Raw genomic sequence first — 20,256 nt, forward strand, 5'->3', positions numbered from 1 at the left:
CAGCTTGGTAGAAAGGCAAACAATGAATCACTTAAGCAAAGTCCAACATAATAGAAAGTCCCCTGAGCTGGCTGTCTACCAACAGTAAAGAGTAGGGGGTGAAGGGTAAGAGAAACAGTGACAAGAACAGAGTAGTTGGACATGGTGACTTTCACTGTAGATCTCTCCCTCAAAGATAGCCAATGTCCAAAGTAGCCAAAAATACAGCAGTTTATATCTACTGGCTGTTTTGCGGATTATCAAAAATCAGTCATCTATTCCAGTTCTTACTGGACAAGTTTTCCTTTCACAAACTGCTCCACCACAACGGACATATGGGGGTCAGAATCTAAAAGGCAGAAGAACTGAATGAATATGGAGACTCACCTATATTCTCAGTCCTACAGATGGTCCCTGCACGGAAGAAAGCGGAACAAGTGACAGGCAATATGATGAAGCTTTACTGCTACAGCTTGTGCTGCACCTATTCTGTGGATAAACAAGGCTCTCACTCTGGAAGATTTCACAAACGCTAAACTAACTTTGATCAAAACAAAAACAATGTGTGGAGATCTACAATGCTTAGATGCCTGGAAGCCCATCTACCAGCAAAGAGCTGACCCTTAAAGTAAAACTTATAAAACTACGTTATCTTACCTAATTAATGGATAACATTGGATTATCTATTTATTCACACACAAGAGTCTTTAACTTCCTTTTAGTTCTCAGTCATGCTTTTTACATGATATTTAAAAGTGCACAAACCTGACAGGAGAAACCAACATGAAATGCATCCTTAAGCATTAAGCAGAGCCATTATTTTTAGTACAACTAGGTTTTAAAATACTCCCAACTGTTTATTCTGTCTGTTTCCATTTAGGCTATGTCTACTCTACAAAGTTAAGTCAACTTGGGGTAGCAGAATAATTAAACCGGCAAGAGGAGCATTACAGTATGTACACCTCCATAGTTAGGTCAACATAAGCTGCCTTATGTTGATTTAACTTTTAAGGTACACAAGCCCTTAGTCTATCTTCATTTGTTAGGTCTTCAGTATTAGGTCACTGAAACATTTTGACTTAAGATATCTATCCTCCAGTTAGCATACCCAGAATTTAAACACAAATTCAGCTTAGCAGGAGTTACGAAACCTTAAAGTCCTTCTGCGTCACATTACATGCATTCTGTTGACATACTTCTCCCCAGTCCTCCTCCCATCGTTCCTTCTTCCCCATAAGTGCACTTGTTACTTCCTTTCCATTGTATCCCTCCCCTCCCCCCAACAAAAAAATGACTGGACTGGATCATGTGGTGATTTCCATTTTAAAAAAGAGTTACTACATTCTATATCTACCTATACATAAACAATGATTAAAGGTCTAGAAAACATGACCTTTGAAGGCAGATTGAAAAAGCTGGGTTTGTTTAGTCTGGAAAAGAGAAGACTGAGAGGGGACATGATAGCAGTTTTCAAGTGCATAAAAGGTTGTTAGGAGGAGGAGGGAGAAAAATTGTTCTTCTTAACCTCTGAGGATAGGACAAAGAAGCAATGAGCTTAAATTGCAGCAAGGAAGGTGTAAGTTGGACATTAGAAAAAACTTCTTAACTGTTGGGGTGTTAAGAATAAATTGCTTAGGGAGGTTCTGGAATCTCCATCATTGGATATTTTTAAGAGCAGATTAGACAAACACCTGTCAGGGATGGTCTAGATAATACTTAGTCCTGCCATGAGTGCAGGGGACTGGACTAGATGACCTCTCGAGGTCCCTTCCAGTCCTGAGATTCTGTGAAACATCTAGCTATTAAAGCGCTCCTTACTTATACTAGCATGGCAAAAGCTACTTAATTATGCCAATTTAGTGACCACTATAAGGTTTTTGCAGTATAAACTTTTTTTTCCAAAAACACAGACATGTAAAAGTGTCGAAACACTCATTTTTATCCAAACACCTGCTAGCCAAAAGACTAAGCCTACTTCCCAGTGTGTTAAACACCTGTGACTTCATACCTCCTCCCACCAAGGCCAATCTCCGTGCAATTTAAAGGAATAAAACAGTTAAGACTAGTAGTTAATTGCCAGATGCTGATCAATATGCTAATTACAAACATGTAATGATGGAAATTACTACATCTCTCTCGCTTTTGGGATTGCGTCTTTGCCCTCCCAGCTTCACTCCATGGGTTTTTTTCCCCCTTTCATCTTCCTTACAGTGGAGCATGGTGTATTTTTTCCTGCATTGTTTTCAGTCTGTTCCTCTTTCCCTCTATTCCTTTACTTCTTATAGATTCACAGAGTTAAAGGCCTAAAGCAGGGGTCGGCAACCGGTGGCTCCCGGCTCGCCAGGGTAAGCACCCTGGCGGGCCGGCCTGGTTTGTTTATCTGCCGCATCGGCAAGTTCGGCCGATCGCGGCTCCCACTGGCCACGGTTCGCGGTCCCAGGCCAATGCGGGAGGCAGGAAGCGGCGCGAGCCGAGGGATGTTCTGGCCGCGGCTTCCTGCCTCCCGCATTGGCCTGGGACCGCGGCCAGTGGGAGCCGCGATCGGCCGAACTTGCCGACGCGGCAGATAAACAAACCGGGCCGGCCCGCCAGGGTGCTTACCCTGGCGAGCCGGGAGCCACCGGTTGCCGACCCCTGGCCTAAAGGAACCATTAGATCATCTAGTCTGACCTTCTGTATGTCGCAGGCCATTAAATTTCACCCAGGTACCACTGAATTGAGCCTCATAACTTGTGTTTGACAAGAGCATAACTTCCTGCAAGGCATTCATTCTTGATCTGGAGACATAAGAAATGGAGAATCCACCACTTCCCTCGCTAGTCTGTTTCTATTGTTAATCCTCTTTAAAATCTGTCCCTTATTTCTCACTTGAATATGTCTGGCTTCAGCCATTGGTTCTCGTTTGCCTCCCTCTGCTAGATGTGTCTTCCTTCTTTATTGTGTTCTCTACCTCTCCACTATTTTCCACTCTTCCTTCTCCCCAATAATTTCTCCTCCCTATCTATGCTTTTTAAAAATGTATCCCATCAGTCGCTCTCCAACACATATAACCGAGTGTCTACTTGCACACCTTCTCCCCATGTACACAAGTTCCATAATCCATCCTCTGAAATACAGGACTTACTAGACACCTGGTAGACAGAGCACTAACCTACTAGCCAAAGACTGATATGAAAGTTAGGCATCCCAACTGCCCAGGTGGGAAGGCATGCCTACATCTCCTACTGAAATAAGCTAGGTACTAGGATTCCTACTCTGGAGGGCTACACCTTCTATGAACAGGCCTCATATACACACAACCACACACTCCCAAGGCTGAGGGAAAAAAGCAGCAGCATTCTCTCTGTTCCCTCCCCCTACCCCAGAGCCTCTTACTTCCTAGGGGAAGGGAGACACTGGGGACTAGTGGAGACTTCTGTGGGTTTTTCTCTCTTGTTCCCTAAAACCCACTTTTTAACATTTCTCAAAGCTTTCCCAAGCAGCAGCAGAGTAAAACTGGATTTGAAACAGCAGCACCACACCACATCTTGGCATATGTAGAAGCAACCAGGGCAGCAGAGGAGAGTCTGGAAGACAGCACTGAATTGGTTTGTTTTGTTCACACTTTGAAGATTTTAAAAAAATCCTTTATGGTTGCAAAGATAAAGGAAACTTAGGATTTTCAGAAGGGGCCAGTTCTTGCCCAGGAAAACTTCCTATTAGCTACTAGAGAGAGCATTTCTCAAATCCTGAGCCCTAGCATCACACACAGTGCAACTCCCCAGTTTTCCAAAATGTTTCAGAAACATTAATACCCTTTATAACTTGAATATTCCAAGCTGCTGCCATTAGAAATGCAGGGAAATGATTTAAACTTTGCAAATATCTAAAGGAAATGAAGCTTGTGGCAGCAAGGGGAGGACTGACAATCCCTTAATTATACAAAAATATAAACACCACACTTACCACTTTTAACTGATCTTTGCCAGTTACTTACTACAAGAAACATTTTAACTTCAAGGTTTCAGGACCATTTTTCATTGTCTCTCTCTGTCCTGCTATATGCCCGAGAACTGATTTTGCCTTGTGCTCCTTGGTCTTTTATAATCAGTCTGATTGCAAACTGATTGTTCCCTAGTCCGACCTTTTCACTCTTGGCAATAATGTAGTTTGGTGTTATGTTCCTAGATTACAGAAATCATTTGGGTTACACCTCAAGAAAAACATGCTGTTCTTTTCTAGTGATGCCTTTAAGTCACATTTTAAAACTTAGCCTTTGGATTTACTCGACATGGTGAGGAAGGTGGGGTAAGAAAGTACTTCTAATTCATGTTGTTAACTCCGTAACTACTTCAAATTTCATGTAATACTCATACTGTAAGTCCACACACACCCATGTGTATACAGAGGTATTTTATGATTATTCCCCTCGAACTCAGTCTTCCATTACAGTCAATAATAAAACTACCAATGGTATTTCATAGGCTCAGGCTTGAGCCACACCTTCAGAGAAACCCTCTTAGGTTCCCATTTCTGATCCAGTTTGTTACTAGCTGACTGACAATTCCTCCATTGGAGTGGGGGGTGAGCTTCAGCTGAAATAAAGTTGGCAGGACCAGTTCCTGCATTATCTGCCCACTCCCACACTGGTAGAGGGGACATGTCGTGGGTAACGAGAGGCAGGCTCCACGCTGCCAATACTCAAGTAGCATAAATCTGAACAGCTGCTGGGGCTTGGCCGTGCATATCAGCCCACAGACTCAAGGAGCCATAGCTGGATCCCCCACAGCTCCCCCTCTTCCATACCAAGTAGATTTTTGATGCAGGAGAGCATCAAACTCTTTATTTACACGTTAACAGAAAAACTGCAAAAAAATCCCTCAGGATGGCACATTGTAAAGGCTGGCACGTCATATGATACACTAATAATACCTAGCATTTAAAGTATAATTCTGAGACAAAATGGAGCACCCACAATGCCCAATGAAGTCATTGGAATTTGTGGGTACTTAGCAAGTCTGAAAAGCTAATCTAAATAGAAATGTGTTCGCCTTATCTTATGCACTCCTGTTTGAAATATTTTGGCCTAAATGACTTGCCTAAAACCACACTGTAAATAAATAAATAAAGTAATACTATCACCACTGCTTAGCTCTTCTATAGTGCTTTTCACATAGTAAGCAAATGTCCTTTACTACAATGAGGATGTCAACAAAACTAAAGACACTTTACTGGCCTCCCCAAAAATAAGCTAACAGGCAAGTAGAATTTTACAAGGCTGACCTGCTAAGTGTCATATGTAGTGTTGTTGTAGCCATGTCAGTCCCAGCACATTAGAGAGAAGAGGTGGGTGAAGTAAGATATTTTTATTGGACCAACTTCTCTTGGTAAGAGAGACAAGATTTCAATCTTACACAGAGCTTCTTCAGACCTAGGAAACTTAGGCTATGTATACACTACAGATGTTACTGCAGCACAGGTGTACCGCTGCAGCTGCACCGCTATAAGGTCTCCCTGTAGCCGCTCTACGCTGATGGGAAAGAACTCACCATCCAGCATATTTAAACCACCCCTAACAAGCAGCAGCAGCAGCTATGTCGGCGGGAGAGCATCTCCCGCTGACATAGCACTGTTCATACCAGCGCTTTTGTTAGTGACACTTACGTCTGCTAGAGGGATGTTTTTTTCCACACCCTTGACCAACAAAAGTTTTACTGACAAAAGTGCTAGTGTAGGCACAGACCTGCCCTGAGTAAGGCTACACTTAAAAACTACTCCTGGGGGAATTCTGTGCCAAAAAGCTAAAAATTCTGCACCTAAAAATTCTGTGCACAGTATTTTAAAATTCTGTGAAATTCTGCATATTTTATCTGTCAAAATAACAATTTAATCATGCCAGTTTCAATTATTTTGGTAATTTATTTCAAAATACCTGTCAGCATGTATGGGACTGTAACAATACAGACCCAAACAAAAGATCCAGATAATTTTTTTTTTTTGACAAATAGATTCCTTACCGTGCAAGTTAATAGAGAACATCGAGTAATTCATTTAAACTACAATACAGAAATGTACTTCCTGCATCGCTCAGAAGCAGTGCAAAGGTTTGGGGGAGTCAGGGGTAATGGATGAGCAGAGGGAGACAGAAGGAGCCTGGGAGTGGACGAGGAGGGTTGATAGGTGAAGGTGAGAGAAGTATGAAATAGGTTTTTTGGGGGGAGGGGAGGGAGGGACTGTTAGGGAGTTGGGAAGTCGACCCTGGCTGACCCCAAGCCTCTCCCATTCAATCAGGCACATCCGCCCCTGTCCCCATGTGACCATTCAGCCCCCCTCTTCCATCCCCCTGGGGCCTGCAGCCCCCTCCCATTCAGGCCCTGGCTCAATGCTATCACCCACTAGCTCCTGAGCCCAGATCTAAGTCTGTTCCCCCACTAGCCCTTCTGAACCCCAATCTGTGACACCCCGTCCCACAGCAGCCCTGTGTTCCCCACTCTGTCTGTCCTAACCTGGATCCGGGGGCAGAGAGCGGTGATGAACGCAACGGGCTGTTCTTTCCCCACAGTGGCCTTCGGTGGATAAAAGGCGGAACTGCAGCACTTCTTGGGCATAATGTCTTTTCTGTAGAAAAAAATTCTGTGCCGGATAAGGATTCTGCGTGTGCGCAGTGGCGCAGAATTCTTCCAGGAATAAAAAACCTGCAGTGCTTCATTGAAGACGCAACTATGCCAACAGGAGAGCTTGTCCCATCAGCACAGTTAATCCACCTTGGCGACAGGCGGTAGCTTTATCGACGGGAGAAGCCCTCCCATCAACATAGCACCGTCTACACCAGGGGTTCGGTCAGCATAACGGTGTCGCTCAAGGGTGTGGATTTTTCACACCCCTGAGCAATGTAGTTATACACTGTAAGTTATACATAAGTATATGTAAGTTATGTAGTTATACATAAGTAAGATTATATGATCAGTTGGCAAGAACAAAACGGGCCAAATGGCCAGTCTGGACAAAAAAGTGGGGTGCAGAGGAAGATTTGGCGGGGAGGAGAGCCAGCAGCAATGCCAGCCCTGCACAGGGGGGGAGGGGTGCACCTCAGACCAGTGGCGACAGGAAAACTTCTCCCATACTCCACCTCCCAGAGAGATGGTACCTATGTCAACAGGAGAAGCCCTCCCTTCAACACAGCACTGTCTACACCAGGGGTTAGGTCGGCATAACTGTCGCTCAGGGGGATGGATTTTCCACACTCCTGAGCAACATAGTTACACCAATATACGTTCCTAGTGTAGACCAAGCCTGGGTAAGTTTCCCAGACCTGAAGAAGAGCTCTGTGTAAGCTTGAAAGCTTGTCTCTCTCTCCAACAGAAGTTGGTCCAGTAAAAGATATTACTTCACCCACCTTGTGTTGCTTAATGTCACACAACCAGTTTAAATCAGAAAACATTTACAAAATAAATAGTTATGACAGTTTTTAAACAAACTTCAGGATTTACAAAACTTCAACATATAATAAATCAGTACTTGGGATGTTTATTGAGCATCCTCATGCTTATAACTCAAAGGCACTTGGAGAATCTTCACATTTCTGGACCCAATTTTCATTGCTTTTAAATAAGCCTATTTTTTTTGATAAAATGTAAGCATAATAAAAATTCACAGATTCAATTCTATTTTGTCAATGGACTAGCTATCAATAGCACTGTTTTCCATTAGTAATTATTTTTAGTCAAATTATGGCCATTTTACTTATTTAAACTTCAAAGCTTTAGGAAAGGCAGCTTTCCTGGACCTAAGAATAAGGGCTTTGAAGTAGCTACTGAAAATAGACTGCAATATACAACTGTGTAATCAGTCACAGAAAATACTATAATACGTTCCCTGCCTTTACAAAGAAATGATTGTTGGTGATATGCATTACTAACTGAAAGAGTGAAATGAAATATCTTCTCCACATAAATTAGAAATGTTCCTTTTATTTTAAATATCTTAAGGGGAAATTTAATATTTTTGCTCTCATCTTATAAAATGTTTAACTTCATAATTTTTCTACAAGGTAAAAATTACACTTTTATGCAAAATATAACATTGAAGAAATGCTTTGCATATTTAATACAGCCAGCAGAAAAAGAAAATCCAAGGCTGTTTTACCACCTACAAAAAGATAAAACATTTATGATGTTCAGACTATGCTTTCCTATGAATTTTCAGTATACTTCAACCCAATTTAAACTTTCTGAATTCTTAAGAAACCCAAGCCTCGACCAATTAGTTGGTCAGAAATGCTTCTGAATTCCTAACTCAAGTAATCATTTTATCAACAAAGCTTTTCAATACTGCTGTACATTAGAGAATATATTTTTTTAAAAGTCTGTTAAGGAGTTGTGACATTATCTGATTAAAATATGAGGTTATATAATTGCAACAAATGTTGTACAAAGGTTGCCAAGTAAGGTGTCTATGGAAAGGTTATGATTTGCTGAATACAATTATGCTATTTGTATGCATGTATCATTTTTGTTTTTGAAGTTATAAGCATTTGCTCTATACCTGTATTTCAAATATGTTTGCACTTGGGGTAACATCCACAAGGTATTTAGCCTGCACATCTTAAAGGGACTATTCAAATTAAAGGGCTCATTAAATTAAGTGGCATAACTCACAATGGACCATGGAAGACACCCATCCATGCCTGATGGACTTTCATGTGAACTACTAGAGTATAGGTAATGCCCTCTGCTGTTAGTGAAATCATGCATGAACATGTGACTTGACCATGTGACTCCAAACACCATATTGCTACCTGTAATTTTCCACTAGCTGTGCTGAGGGCTTTGTTTGAAACAATGGATTTCTCTACACATGGCAGAAGCTATAAAAGGCCCTGAAAACATCTCTATTATACTAATGGGAGCATTCTAACCAAGGGACTGAGGATCTTCCAATTATTTGGAAGCAAACAGAGACTTGACTTAAGCCAGCAGTTTATTCCATCGCTGCTACAAGCCTGAACCAAGAACTTTGCATTTATTGTATATATTTGATTCCGTTAATCAATTTTAACTCTCGCCTTTCTTTCTTTCTTTCTATAAATAAACCTTTAGATTTTAGATACTAAAGGATTGGCAACAGCGTGATTATTGGGTAAGATCTGAGTTATATATTGACCTGGGTATGTGGCTGGTCCTTTAGGAGCAGAACCTCCTTTTGATTTGATTAAACTGGTTTTAATAACCACTCATCTTTAAGTGTAGTGCCTGGGTGTTGAATCCAGGACTGGATGGCCTAAGGAAACTCCTTTTCTGACTTCTTGTTAGCCAGTGTGGTCAAACAAAAGCTTACTTTTGTTGCTGGTTTGGTATATATCTCAAAAGGAGAATAACCACCCGTTTTGGAGTGTGTCTGCCCTATTTCTCAACAGTTTGTCCTGAATTTGATATTCTCAGATGTGACCCACAAAGACACGGTGACAGGAGTCATTGACACGTTATGGAAAACTTAGATAAACACTATAATAAATAAAATTAATTGGAGATATACCAATCTCCTAGAACTGGAAGGGACCATGAAAGGTCATCGAGTCCAGCCCCCTGTCTTCACTAGCAGGACCAATTTTTGCCCCAGATCCCTAAGTGGCCCCCTCAAGGATTGAACTCACAACCCTGGGTTTAGCAGGCCAATGCTCAAACCACTGAGCTATCCCTCCCCACTCACTTTAGAAACAGTGTGGCCAATATTTTCCTGTATTCTCTTGTGTTTACTAGGGAATCAAGCATAAAATGGAATCACTGTTTTAAGAAATTTTCTGCTCCTGTTCTGTATTACTTGAAGTCACATACTAATAATCTTTATGGTATCTAATCACATCACCACAGTGGACTATGATTTTGAGCAGCTAGCAGCACGACATTTTTAAACAATAAAGGTGCAAATATCCATTGTAATAGAAAGAGATAGGAAAAATAGAGGAAAATATAATACATAAACAGAACTGTCCAAAGTGTACCTTCACATGCAAGTCTGTTTACTAAATCCAGGTGGGTTTACAAAGCTCCCTTTTGTGAAGTATCAGACTAGATAGTTTCCATGGACTAGACTGAAATATGCTCAAGTCACCATGGTACATCCATGAAGGAATGCAACCTTCTGATTTCCTGGGTTATTCAGTTGGGGAGAAACTGAAAAATCAAAAATTATTGAATTGAGGCAAGCCCCTAAATAAGGGCCACACAGATACTGGTGTGGCTGGAATAGGGGACCAAATGTTACAAGCATTTTCCACCTATCACAGGTCACTTTTTAGCAGTATTTCTCCATTAGTCATGTTGGGTATTGGAAAACCACATGATGGAAATTTACACTGCTGTCATCATCAAATCCCAAAGCAAGGGTCTGGAACACTATAAGCAGCGTTAAGAACATAAGAACAGCCATACTGGGTCAAACCAAAGGTCCATCTAGCCCCATAGTATCCTGTCTTCCGACAGTGGCCAATGCCGCGTGCCCCAGAGGGAATGAACAGAACAGGTAAGCATCAAGTGATCCATCCCCTATCGCTCATTCCCAGCTTCTGGCAAACAGTGTTATCTCTTCATCATCAGAGACTTTGACCTTAAAGTAGATTTCTACATTTCCGACATCACTGATCAAACACGTCAGAAAAATAGACTTATTTTTAAGTCATCTTTAAAACAAAGCAATCTTGCTTCCTGGAAATGCAGGCACATGCACTGCATATGCTCAGCCATTTGAAATGATTGAGACATTTAGACCTAGGGAAGTTCATTGTACAATAAAAGCTAATCAGTGAGCTGAGGGAGTAGAGAGCAATCCTTCATCAGAACTGTGTTCTTCCAGTAGCTAAAAACACTACCTACCTGTCAGCTGACAACATTAATGAGGCACTAAGTGACAGGTCACCTGCAAGCCCGATGCCAACCCATACCAACTTCGCATAAGAGACAGTACAGAATAGAAGAGCGAGAACACTCAGCTGTTGGTAGATGAGCCAACCAGTAACCGGCCAATCATCTTCAAACCAGTTTCATATTGGACATTTGAAAAATGGGAGTAAGGGAGGAGAGGGGCAGTGGTTCATGCTCTGTATTTGAGGACTGGAGTGGGAGTCAGGAACCCCTCAACACAGCTCTGGCCCCAACTACATCTGTGGCACCAAGCAAGTCACTTAATCTCTGTCTCAGTTTGCTCATTGTTATAGGAGTGGTCTATAAAAGAGATGTCTACATAAATATATATATGATTAAACAGGGTCCCCACACTTGGATGGCACTCAAGAATATGAATCACTGTTCCTGGGTTTTGTGAGACCAATACAATTTATTGTTGTGCACTGCAAATGGCTTTTACTGAATATCTCTGCTTACAGCTATTAAAGGTATCTAAAAATTATAGCAAGTGATTGTTAGTGTAAACTGAATACTTGTTCACAGTTCCAAAGTCACTCTCACGATACTTTTACCTCTGCCTTGCACTTGTACATTTTTCCTTTACCAGACTCTTTCATGCCAATATTGTGTATCAGGAGATTTTTTTATTAATTTCTTTTGTTAAGAAGTAACTGTCTTCCTGGCTGCCATTTAATTGTTCTTTAGTCTATGGACCCCACAGAGGAAGATCTAAAAGAATAATGAAGTGTTTCATTGGTAATTTGTGCCCAGTGTTTAATGTACTGCTTCATTTTTTAGCCAAAAATCTTTGACAACCAGGGAGAGCTAACAAAGATGCTCAAAAATCTCCCTTACCCCTACTTCCCTGCCAGAATTCATCTAAGTCTCTGACATCTCACAGAGAATTTAAATGGACAAGAGTTAGGTACCATAGCTAAACTAAACAACAGTAAGAACATTTCTTTTTTCAGCAACACAAATTGAGACTATTGCTCATTATCTATACTCTAGAGTTTACCTGTTCTTGTAATACCTTCCCATTTTTCATCTTAGCCAGTTTTTATTCCTAAGAGCTTCCTTATTGTTCCTAAAGTATTCTGAATACGCAACATATGACTCGGTGTTTTTAAAATTGCTGTTACTGAGACTCTTTCTGAGCTTTTCAAACAAATGCAACTCTTCCATGTACAGTTTAATCATAAAAACCTAATTCAGTTTGGGACAAGGACATAAATTAATGTCCACTGAATCCTGCAGGTCAGCATTCCATCTACTACACCACCTTTAAGATGAATCTCAGCTTTATTAACTTAAATTGCATGGGCACTATATAAAAAGTCACATTCATTCTGCAGACCAAGAAAGCACACAGGAAAGTTGCAACATTTACAATGCAGCTTGTACAACCTCATTTAACTAATAAGAACTTGTATATAACCTTTGGTCCTTCACTGGTAGACAGCAAGAATCCATGACTTTATATTATGAAAAGACAAAAACTAAACCTGAACCATTAATTATGCAAGATAGAGAGGGTAGAAGTGAATGTTTAAATTACTGTGTTTTCCAGTGCCAATCAATAATCAGTACTACTCAAATTAAGTAAAACCTAAAGAGAGTGTGTTTCATGCAATATACACAAATAAATATATGACTTTCAGATCAACAATTTAACACTTCATATTCACAGAACAGGCCTAATTTTGAATGCTGACTTACTATCAGGGACTTTATATTTCTGTAAGAATTTGTCACAGAATCATAAAATACACCAGTGGTCCCCAACCTTTTTCATCTGGCAGGTGCCAGACGACGAACCACGGAGGACCGTGGCAGTGGACGAGCATCCGCCGACGCTGCCACTTGACAACAGGCATCGCCGCCGAAATGCCACTGACAAGCAGCGTCATCCAGAGGCGTTGACGCCGAAAATCAGCGCCTCTGGATGACACAGCTTGTCAGCGGCATATCGGCGGATGCTCATCCGCCGGCCAGTACGTGGGCGCACTTAGACACCCCGGCGGGCGCCATGGCACCCACGGGCACCGCATTTGGGATCCCTGAAATACACCATATGCTCTATGGACCCCAAGATATTAAAAAGGAAACTTTACATAAATTAAAAGAGTTGTTTTAAGACAAAGTCCACTATGCATCCACCGAACTCTGAGGACGTGTCTAACTACAAAATTATGATTTCTGCAGATAGTGACTTATATGTTGTCAGGTCACCAAAAGACAGACAAAAAGAAACAAAAGCTAATTCAATATGTTGGAAGATGGAGCACTGTTGCTGTTTGAGAAGTCTATGGGCAAGCAGAGAGAGAGAGAGAGAATCAACCAAATAGAAAGCTGGTAATTCCCCTGTAGATAAAGGTGATATTCACTGAATATCTTTTGTTCTCTGAATCAGCATACAATGAGATTAACAATGTAAAATAAATCTGTCCTTACAAATAAATGTTTGTGGGTATAAAGATGTTATCATTACCATCTGTAACTTTTCTGAATTCTCCCTTTAGACAAACAACAATATTTGGCTGCTATGTGAGACTGTTAGCAGCAGCAGGATAAATCAGAAAATAGATAGAGAAGGCTTCAGGTTATCATGTACATCGTCATGCCAAGGAAGGATTTCTGCCTACAGTATGTGTTCAGTGCTTCGTCCAATCTCTTTTTTTTAAATGGCACAAGCAATTGGGAGTACCAACCCTTCCCGAGCAAGTCTAGCAAACGCCACTGTTAGAAAATACTTCAATATTCAGTCTAAAGTTTTCCTCTACTTAATTTCATCCCATAACTCCAAGTCTCTAAACTATTGATCTGATTTTTAATTGAATAAATATTAATTATGGATCAGTGCATAATTACCAGCTTCTAAGTTACTGTCATAACCAGTCATGCTTATATCATGAAGCCCCACATTTTATTGAAGAACTTAGTGTAAAAAAGATGACAGTACAGATAAACTGGTTCAGCAGATGGCTAGAAGCTTGCTTCTTCAGCAGAGCATATTAAAGAACTGGATTTGCTGGAGTAGTTCCTTAGGGTATATGCTCAAAGCTGCGAAGTATATGCTTGAAGCTACAAAAAAAGATATTGGGTTGCCTGAGGGAACAATACACTCAGATACTCAGCTGAAGGCGTGGTCAGACACTCAGCAGGAGTTTGGTTAAGTAACCACAAAACAGTACAAAACAAGGAGCTGGATTGAACAAAATGACATCCCTAAAAAGCAAAGGAATCGACAGTTCACGACAGTCAACCCCTTAAAAAAAAAAAAAAAGGAGAAGGGTATAAAGAAAATATACAGGGAATAATTTCCCCAGCCTGACACAGGGTGGGAGAGGAATAAGTATATAAGGAGACAGTGGTTATTAAGGACCCAGGCTCAAACTCCTAAGCATTCTTCATGACATCTGTTCTGCAGGTCGTTTGGTAGACAGCAGAATCAAATGGAGATTAAACAAAATTTTCTGTTGACCCAATGTTTTGCAAGGATATGGCATAATATTACCAAACATGTTACCGTGCCAGAGGAAGGGAAAAAACAAGGCGATAGGAGGGAAGTGACTTTGATACCTATACAAGAACTCTTTCAAAGAGCACCAAATGAATATTGATTCTCCAGGGACTGTGTCTACCCACGGCTATAAATAGTACATTAGAAAGTAGATTTGTACCAACAGTTATTCTTATACTAGGCTCTACAAACTGCTAATTAAGCCAAACTATACCCATGTGAGGTGACATTTGTTTAGGTGAACTGGTTGGAAATTAAGGCAGGGAGGATGAGTGTCCTTATCCTCAGAGTGTCACAATCAGAATGAGTACCCAGAAGTCCCTCTCAGCTCTCACTGCAGTGCTCTGTCCACCTGGCTTTGTCTCACTCACACACGCTCTACTAGATACCTAAAAGACAGTCTGAAAAGTGCTCAGTAGAAGCAGAATAGAAAGTAGATGCAAGGCAAAGTTTTTTTGCCTTTAAATAAAGCTGTGGTCACTAGCACAGAGTCCCACTGTCTTAAAGGCACAAGGGTCTATCTGCATGGAATTACTTGCAAGATCAGGGCCTATCTAAAGTTAGATTTCCCAACGTACATTATCTGACCAGGGCAAAAATACGTTTGCAGTAATAACCACTGCTACCCCATACCATAACAGATTTATCATAATGTCCAATGGAACTGTCATGTCTCTGTAAATTAGCACAGAAGGAATGGGCCAAAGGTTTGCTCCACATTTTGGTTTTTTTTGCAAGGAAATCCATGAAAATCTGCGAGCTTTTCATGCACTGCGTGCCTGCAGAGTTCAAGGCCCTCTAGACATAATACAACTGGAGCTCAAGGGCAAATCTGTCATCCACAAAGAGTCAAACTGAAGTATAGTCTGAATCTCCAAAAAAGGTTTAAATAATTTACATGAAGCTAAAGACCCAAGAGGAAAAGTGTGAGAATTCTGCTTTTGGGCTATAATTTATTTTCAATATATCCATTTGTGGTATGGCAGAGCATGAATTTTATTTGTATCACTACCTTCTTCAGATGGGAAGTTTTCTCCATTTGCAGAAACAATGGAAGACTTTTTATGAATTTTCAGTGGTTACCCTTAAAAACTTGCTAATTTTGCTAAGGCAACTGGCAAGTTTTTACAGGTGACTCCTGTCACTAAATCATAATTTGACATTTTCAATGAGACATGAAAGAGGGAATCTTTCCTGAAGACTTGACAAGATTTATACCACGGAAGGGGATTCTCCATGTTGGCGGAGCCTGAGAATAAGGATTCGCAATGCTCTTCTAGACATATATGCCATATAGTAGCAAAGAGTCTTTGCTGCTTTTACAGATCCAGACTAACACGGCTCCCCCTCTGATACCTGATGCCATATAGTATGCACTTTGCACTAGAAGGCTGAAGAATTGCCTTGAGCACTTCGTAATAATCCAGTCTCAATTATCCCTTGTTTATATTCATTGTTGAAATTTAGTTCACTGTTTCTGAGACTATTTTGAAAACACTCTATACTCCCATAGGACCCAACTCCCACTCAAAAAAAGAGGAGACTTCAATCTTGTAGGCTGGCAGTGCAGTGAGTTCCATTGAAGTGTGTCACAGCATGGTCTCTAGAGTGTTTTTCAGAGCTCTTTATAAATATTGCTCCAAGAAGAGTGGGGCTGCATTCTCTTGTACAGGGACATTGCGGACAATTGAGATCCATGTCTTATTTTTCCAGAAGGACTTGATAAGATATAATCTCTGTAAGCAAGAACCATTGCATAATTTATTTAAAATATAAGAGAAAGGAAGTTAGGAATCAGGCTATGAAATTTACTCTAACACCTGTAAAAATGTAACAACCAACAGAAAGTTAAAGTATAAGAAATGTCCTATCATTTCTGAAACCAGGAACTATGACAAAAGACAAGGCTAAGTACTATATACTGCTCCGTTAAAATTAAGTTTTATAGAGGAATGTGTTTGTTCCTGAAGATTCCAAAGGCAGTACCACCCACATTCATTCGAATGACTTCTTTGTTTCAATACAGTAATGGCCAGTGCAGTCAGTTTTGGCAACAAGAAAAAGATCCAGGATTTTTGTATAGCGCACAACACCCATTCTAGACAAAAATCATTTCTGCAAATAAATCACCAAGATTGCAGGGTAGTGGGCTAAATTCCAGAACAAATATACTTACGAAAGGATACTATGGCAATAAAGAGCTCTACCTCAGACTGCAAGAGGGGCCTACACAGTCCTTACTTCTATATACAAAATGTACAAATTAAGGCCCCAATCCAGCAAACACTTTAGCATACACTTAACTTTACTATCTGTATAGTGTCATCAAAATCAGTGAAGTTACTCACAGTAGTTAAAGGTTACACACATCGGTTGAAGGACTGGACTACAGTCATTTTTTAATGAATTAGGAGCTAAATGGGGGGAATCATGGAAGAAATGCAATAAAAACCTTTATAATCACCGTTCTTTATTTCTATTACAATAATACTGTGAATAATTCTATTACCTTCTGTGGGACTACTCACAGAACTGAGCCCTATCACCTATGGTAACTGTTTACAAGGCTCAGATCCTCAGAAGATACTTAGGCTTCCAACTTCCACTGAAATTAAAGAAAGTTAGGAGTTCAAATACGTTTATGGATCTGGGTCTTATTGTTCAAACCGATCCACATGGACAGATCTCCGCACCCACCGCAAAGCCCTACTTAAGTCAATACAGCTTCAGACAGGTGCAAGCATTGCCTGTGCAATTAATATTGCAGAATCAGGATTATACACTGTAAGCATCTTGTGCCAGCCAGGATCACCTCTTTAGCACCAATCATGTTCTTGGGGCTAACATATAAGACTGACAGTACTTAGATTTGGATTAAAGTATGTCCTTGGATATCAGTTCAATCTAACTGTCAAATACTACACCCATGATCATTTACCATTTAACTACTTTATAGAAAAGTAAGGTGGATATAGTTGGTACAGGTAATTCTAGATTTAAAACTGAACTAGGAGTGAACAATTATGTAATCTGCCTCTGGTTACAGATGGTCCAGGCGGACATAGAAGTACTATTTCTTTTCCACTAAGTGATGTTCAGGATCAACAGCATACTTTATCTGAAATAAAACTCACATAATACTGTACTACCAGGAATGACACCTGCAGAGCAGAACAGGACTGAAACATGCTTTGTTAGCTCTAGAGGGCATTGCTGCTGGGAAAATACTTATTCTCTGAAGCATGGACCAAAGCAAATATCTGTGCAGCTAGTGACCTGATAAAAAAGGAAAAATAAAGCGGTTGGCTGCCAATGATACCGTGTCTACAATGCATGTCTAATTTTATCCCCATGATTATTACTGAGCCTGAGCACGCAGTCCTGGTGAACACCAAACTCCCATTAACTTACAGGGAAGTTTTGCCTAATTTAAAGACTATAGGAAGTGGTTCATTAAATGTTTCATAATGCCACTAAGACCACAAAACTACGGCATGTAGATCAATTATTGACCTTCTCAGATAAACTGGTGTACCCTGGACATCACAGATCCAACTGTTCCCTTAGTTATACAAGTGCAATTCGCACAGAAGCCTAAAGGATTTGTACTCCTAGAACAAAGAGCACCAAGGGCAAATCTGGTGGTCTTCCCATTTTGTTTTTATTCCACCATCCCGGGCATGATAATATTACTAGAAATATAATGTCTTTCCTACTGCATTGTTTAAATAACGTATTATGCTGAGTTCTTCCAGAGTTAAAAACAATTAACAAATAGATTTAATTAAAATATAATATCTTTGCATTCTGCACCATTGTCAAATAGCTATTAACAAGATAATAATGAGCAGCCATGACACACTTTACATTTGCATTAAGAAAACTAGGAGCGGGCACCTAGCAGGGAAGACTTGCAGATGAAATAATTAACCAAATCTAAAAGGCTACTCTAGAAGCCATCTGGAGATAGTTATCAGAAGGTAGTTTTTAATTTGATTTAAACCATAATATTCACATCCTGGTTAAAATTACACAAATGTTAATTTTGGTGTCATTAAGCAACACCAAGAAAATGGATAACAACATTGCTCAGATGACCTTTTGTAATTAAACAGGCTCCCAAAAAAAGGAACTCTCTTCAGTTTACCAGATTTCTACATAATTTAGCCCAAATGGGAAATCCGAACAAGCAGTAGGTATGTATTTTCAGAGCTAAATCTATAGTTCACATTTTGAAAAAGGTCATATAAGCCTTGCACATAGAACAGAAGTGAAACTTAGTAGCTGTCAAACACAATAAAACTAGGCAGACCACTTTCCATTTGTTGATTTTGGCCACGTCAACAGTATGGTTATGCTGCTTTATTGCGATAGTGTGGACACTTCCTACAGCGACCAAAGGGGTTTTTCAGTGTAATCCTCCTTCCTGAAACGTGCCATGAGAGGCAGTAGCTAGGTAGACAGAAGAATTATTTCACTGAACTAGCCGTGTCTACACAGGGGGTTTGGAATTTCCCCACTCTGAGCACAGTTCTTACTTTGGACCTAACTTTTAAGTGTAGATTATGCCTTAGGATGCGATCCTGCAACTTGTTAAGGGTTTACATGGGCAAAAGGAAGCATGATCAGAATCCTCTTGTTGTTTTCTTTCTGCAGATATAATACCATGTAAGTATTTAAGATTTTAATACACTCCCAAATAAATGACACTGCTGAAGTCAGAAGAAAGCCAAGTTCCATAAACTAAACAGGAAGATGTGTCCGTGCTCACTGGAGGTACCTGTTTTTTTGCATATTTTTGACAAATCCTGCACATACCTCATTTGCTGTAAAGCTGTAGGGGCATAACCCTAAACCTCAGATAACCTCTGTGCCATTATTAGGTTACTGCAGGGAGCTGCCCTTGACTTTAGGACAAGGAGCTGCCCTTGCCTCTGACAGCACAGCAGGGGAGAGCGGAAAAAGAAGAAAACTTCTGAAACAGGAGGGTTGTGAACTTCGCAGATTTCAGCCTCTAGTCTGTATCAGCAAAACCAACACGGTGTCCTTGTGGCATCCTAGAGACTCACACATTTATTTGGGCGTAAGCTTTGGTGGGCTAAAACCCACTTCATCAGGTGCATGGAGTGGGACATAGCAGGTACAGACAGGCAGCACTTTGCAGGGTGCTCTGATGGGCGCGCGTTAAGCACCCACCATGGCCAGGGGCCCCCACTGACCGACCCCCCCAGAGAGAGGGAGACATGGGGGGGGCCCTGATCACCCCCCCAAGGAGAGGGGGCGGGAGGGCCATTGCCCTGCCACCCCCCCGCTCGCACAGCCCGGGGCGGGCGGAGGGAGCCGGGCGCACTCACCGGGAAACTGCCCCTCAGCAGGGCGGAGCGGCGGGCCAGCCCCCGCAGCGCGGTCCCAGCCTGGGCTGCCAAGGGAGACGCCATCTTAGCCGGGCCACGTGGGCTGCCCCGAGCCGGGGGAGGAGCCGCCGCCGTCGCCGCCCGGTCCGGCCCCTGGGGCGCGGCCCGCGGGCGGTTGTGTGGAGGGAAGTAGGTTTTGGGGGTGTCACTGTGGGGGGGAGGGGCTGTGTAGCAGGAAGGGGTTTTGGGGTGTCTGGGGGAGGGGTTGTGTAGCGGGGGGGGATTTGGGGTGTCAGGGGGAGGGGCTGTGTGGGGTTTTGGGGTGTTATGGGAGGGGTTGTGTATTGGGGTGTCACTGTGGGGGGGAGGGGCTGTGTAGCAGGAAGGGGTTTTGGGGTGTCTGGGGGAGGGGTTGTGTAGCGGGGGGGGGATTTGGGGTGTCAGGGGGAGGGGCTGTGTGGGGTTTTGGGGTGTTATGGGAGGGGTGTATTGGGGTGTCACTGGGGGGAGGGGTTTTGGG

The 20,256-nt window shown here is 41.6% G+C and overlaps 1 protein-coding gene across 1 annotated transcript in view; it reads right to left on the reverse strand.

Moving 5' to 3' along the window:
• The window catches only part of SUCLG2 (succinate-CoA ligase GDP-forming subunit beta), a 214,449-nt gene extending 194,587 nt beyond the window's left edge, over positions 1-19,862 (reverse strand). Inside the window, exon 1 of the mRNA XM_045024985.1 lies at positions 19,737-19,862. Within this exon, the coding sequence (XP_044880920.1) occupies positions 19,737-19,820 (84 nt within the window). The 5' untranslated portion in view covers positions 19,821-19,862. The remainder of the gene's footprint in view (positions 1-19,736) is intronic.
• Between the last annotated feature and the right edge of the window lie 394 nt (positions 19,863-20,256).

Source organism: Mauremys mutica, chromosome 7 (genome assembly GCF_020497125.1).
Source record: "Mauremys mutica isolate MM-2020 ecotype Southern chromosome 7, ASM2049712v1, whole genome shotgun sequence".
In the NCBI taxonomy this organism is placed as follows: domain Eukaryota; kingdom Metazoa; phylum Chordata; order Testudines; family Geoemydidae; genus Mauremys; species Mauremys mutica.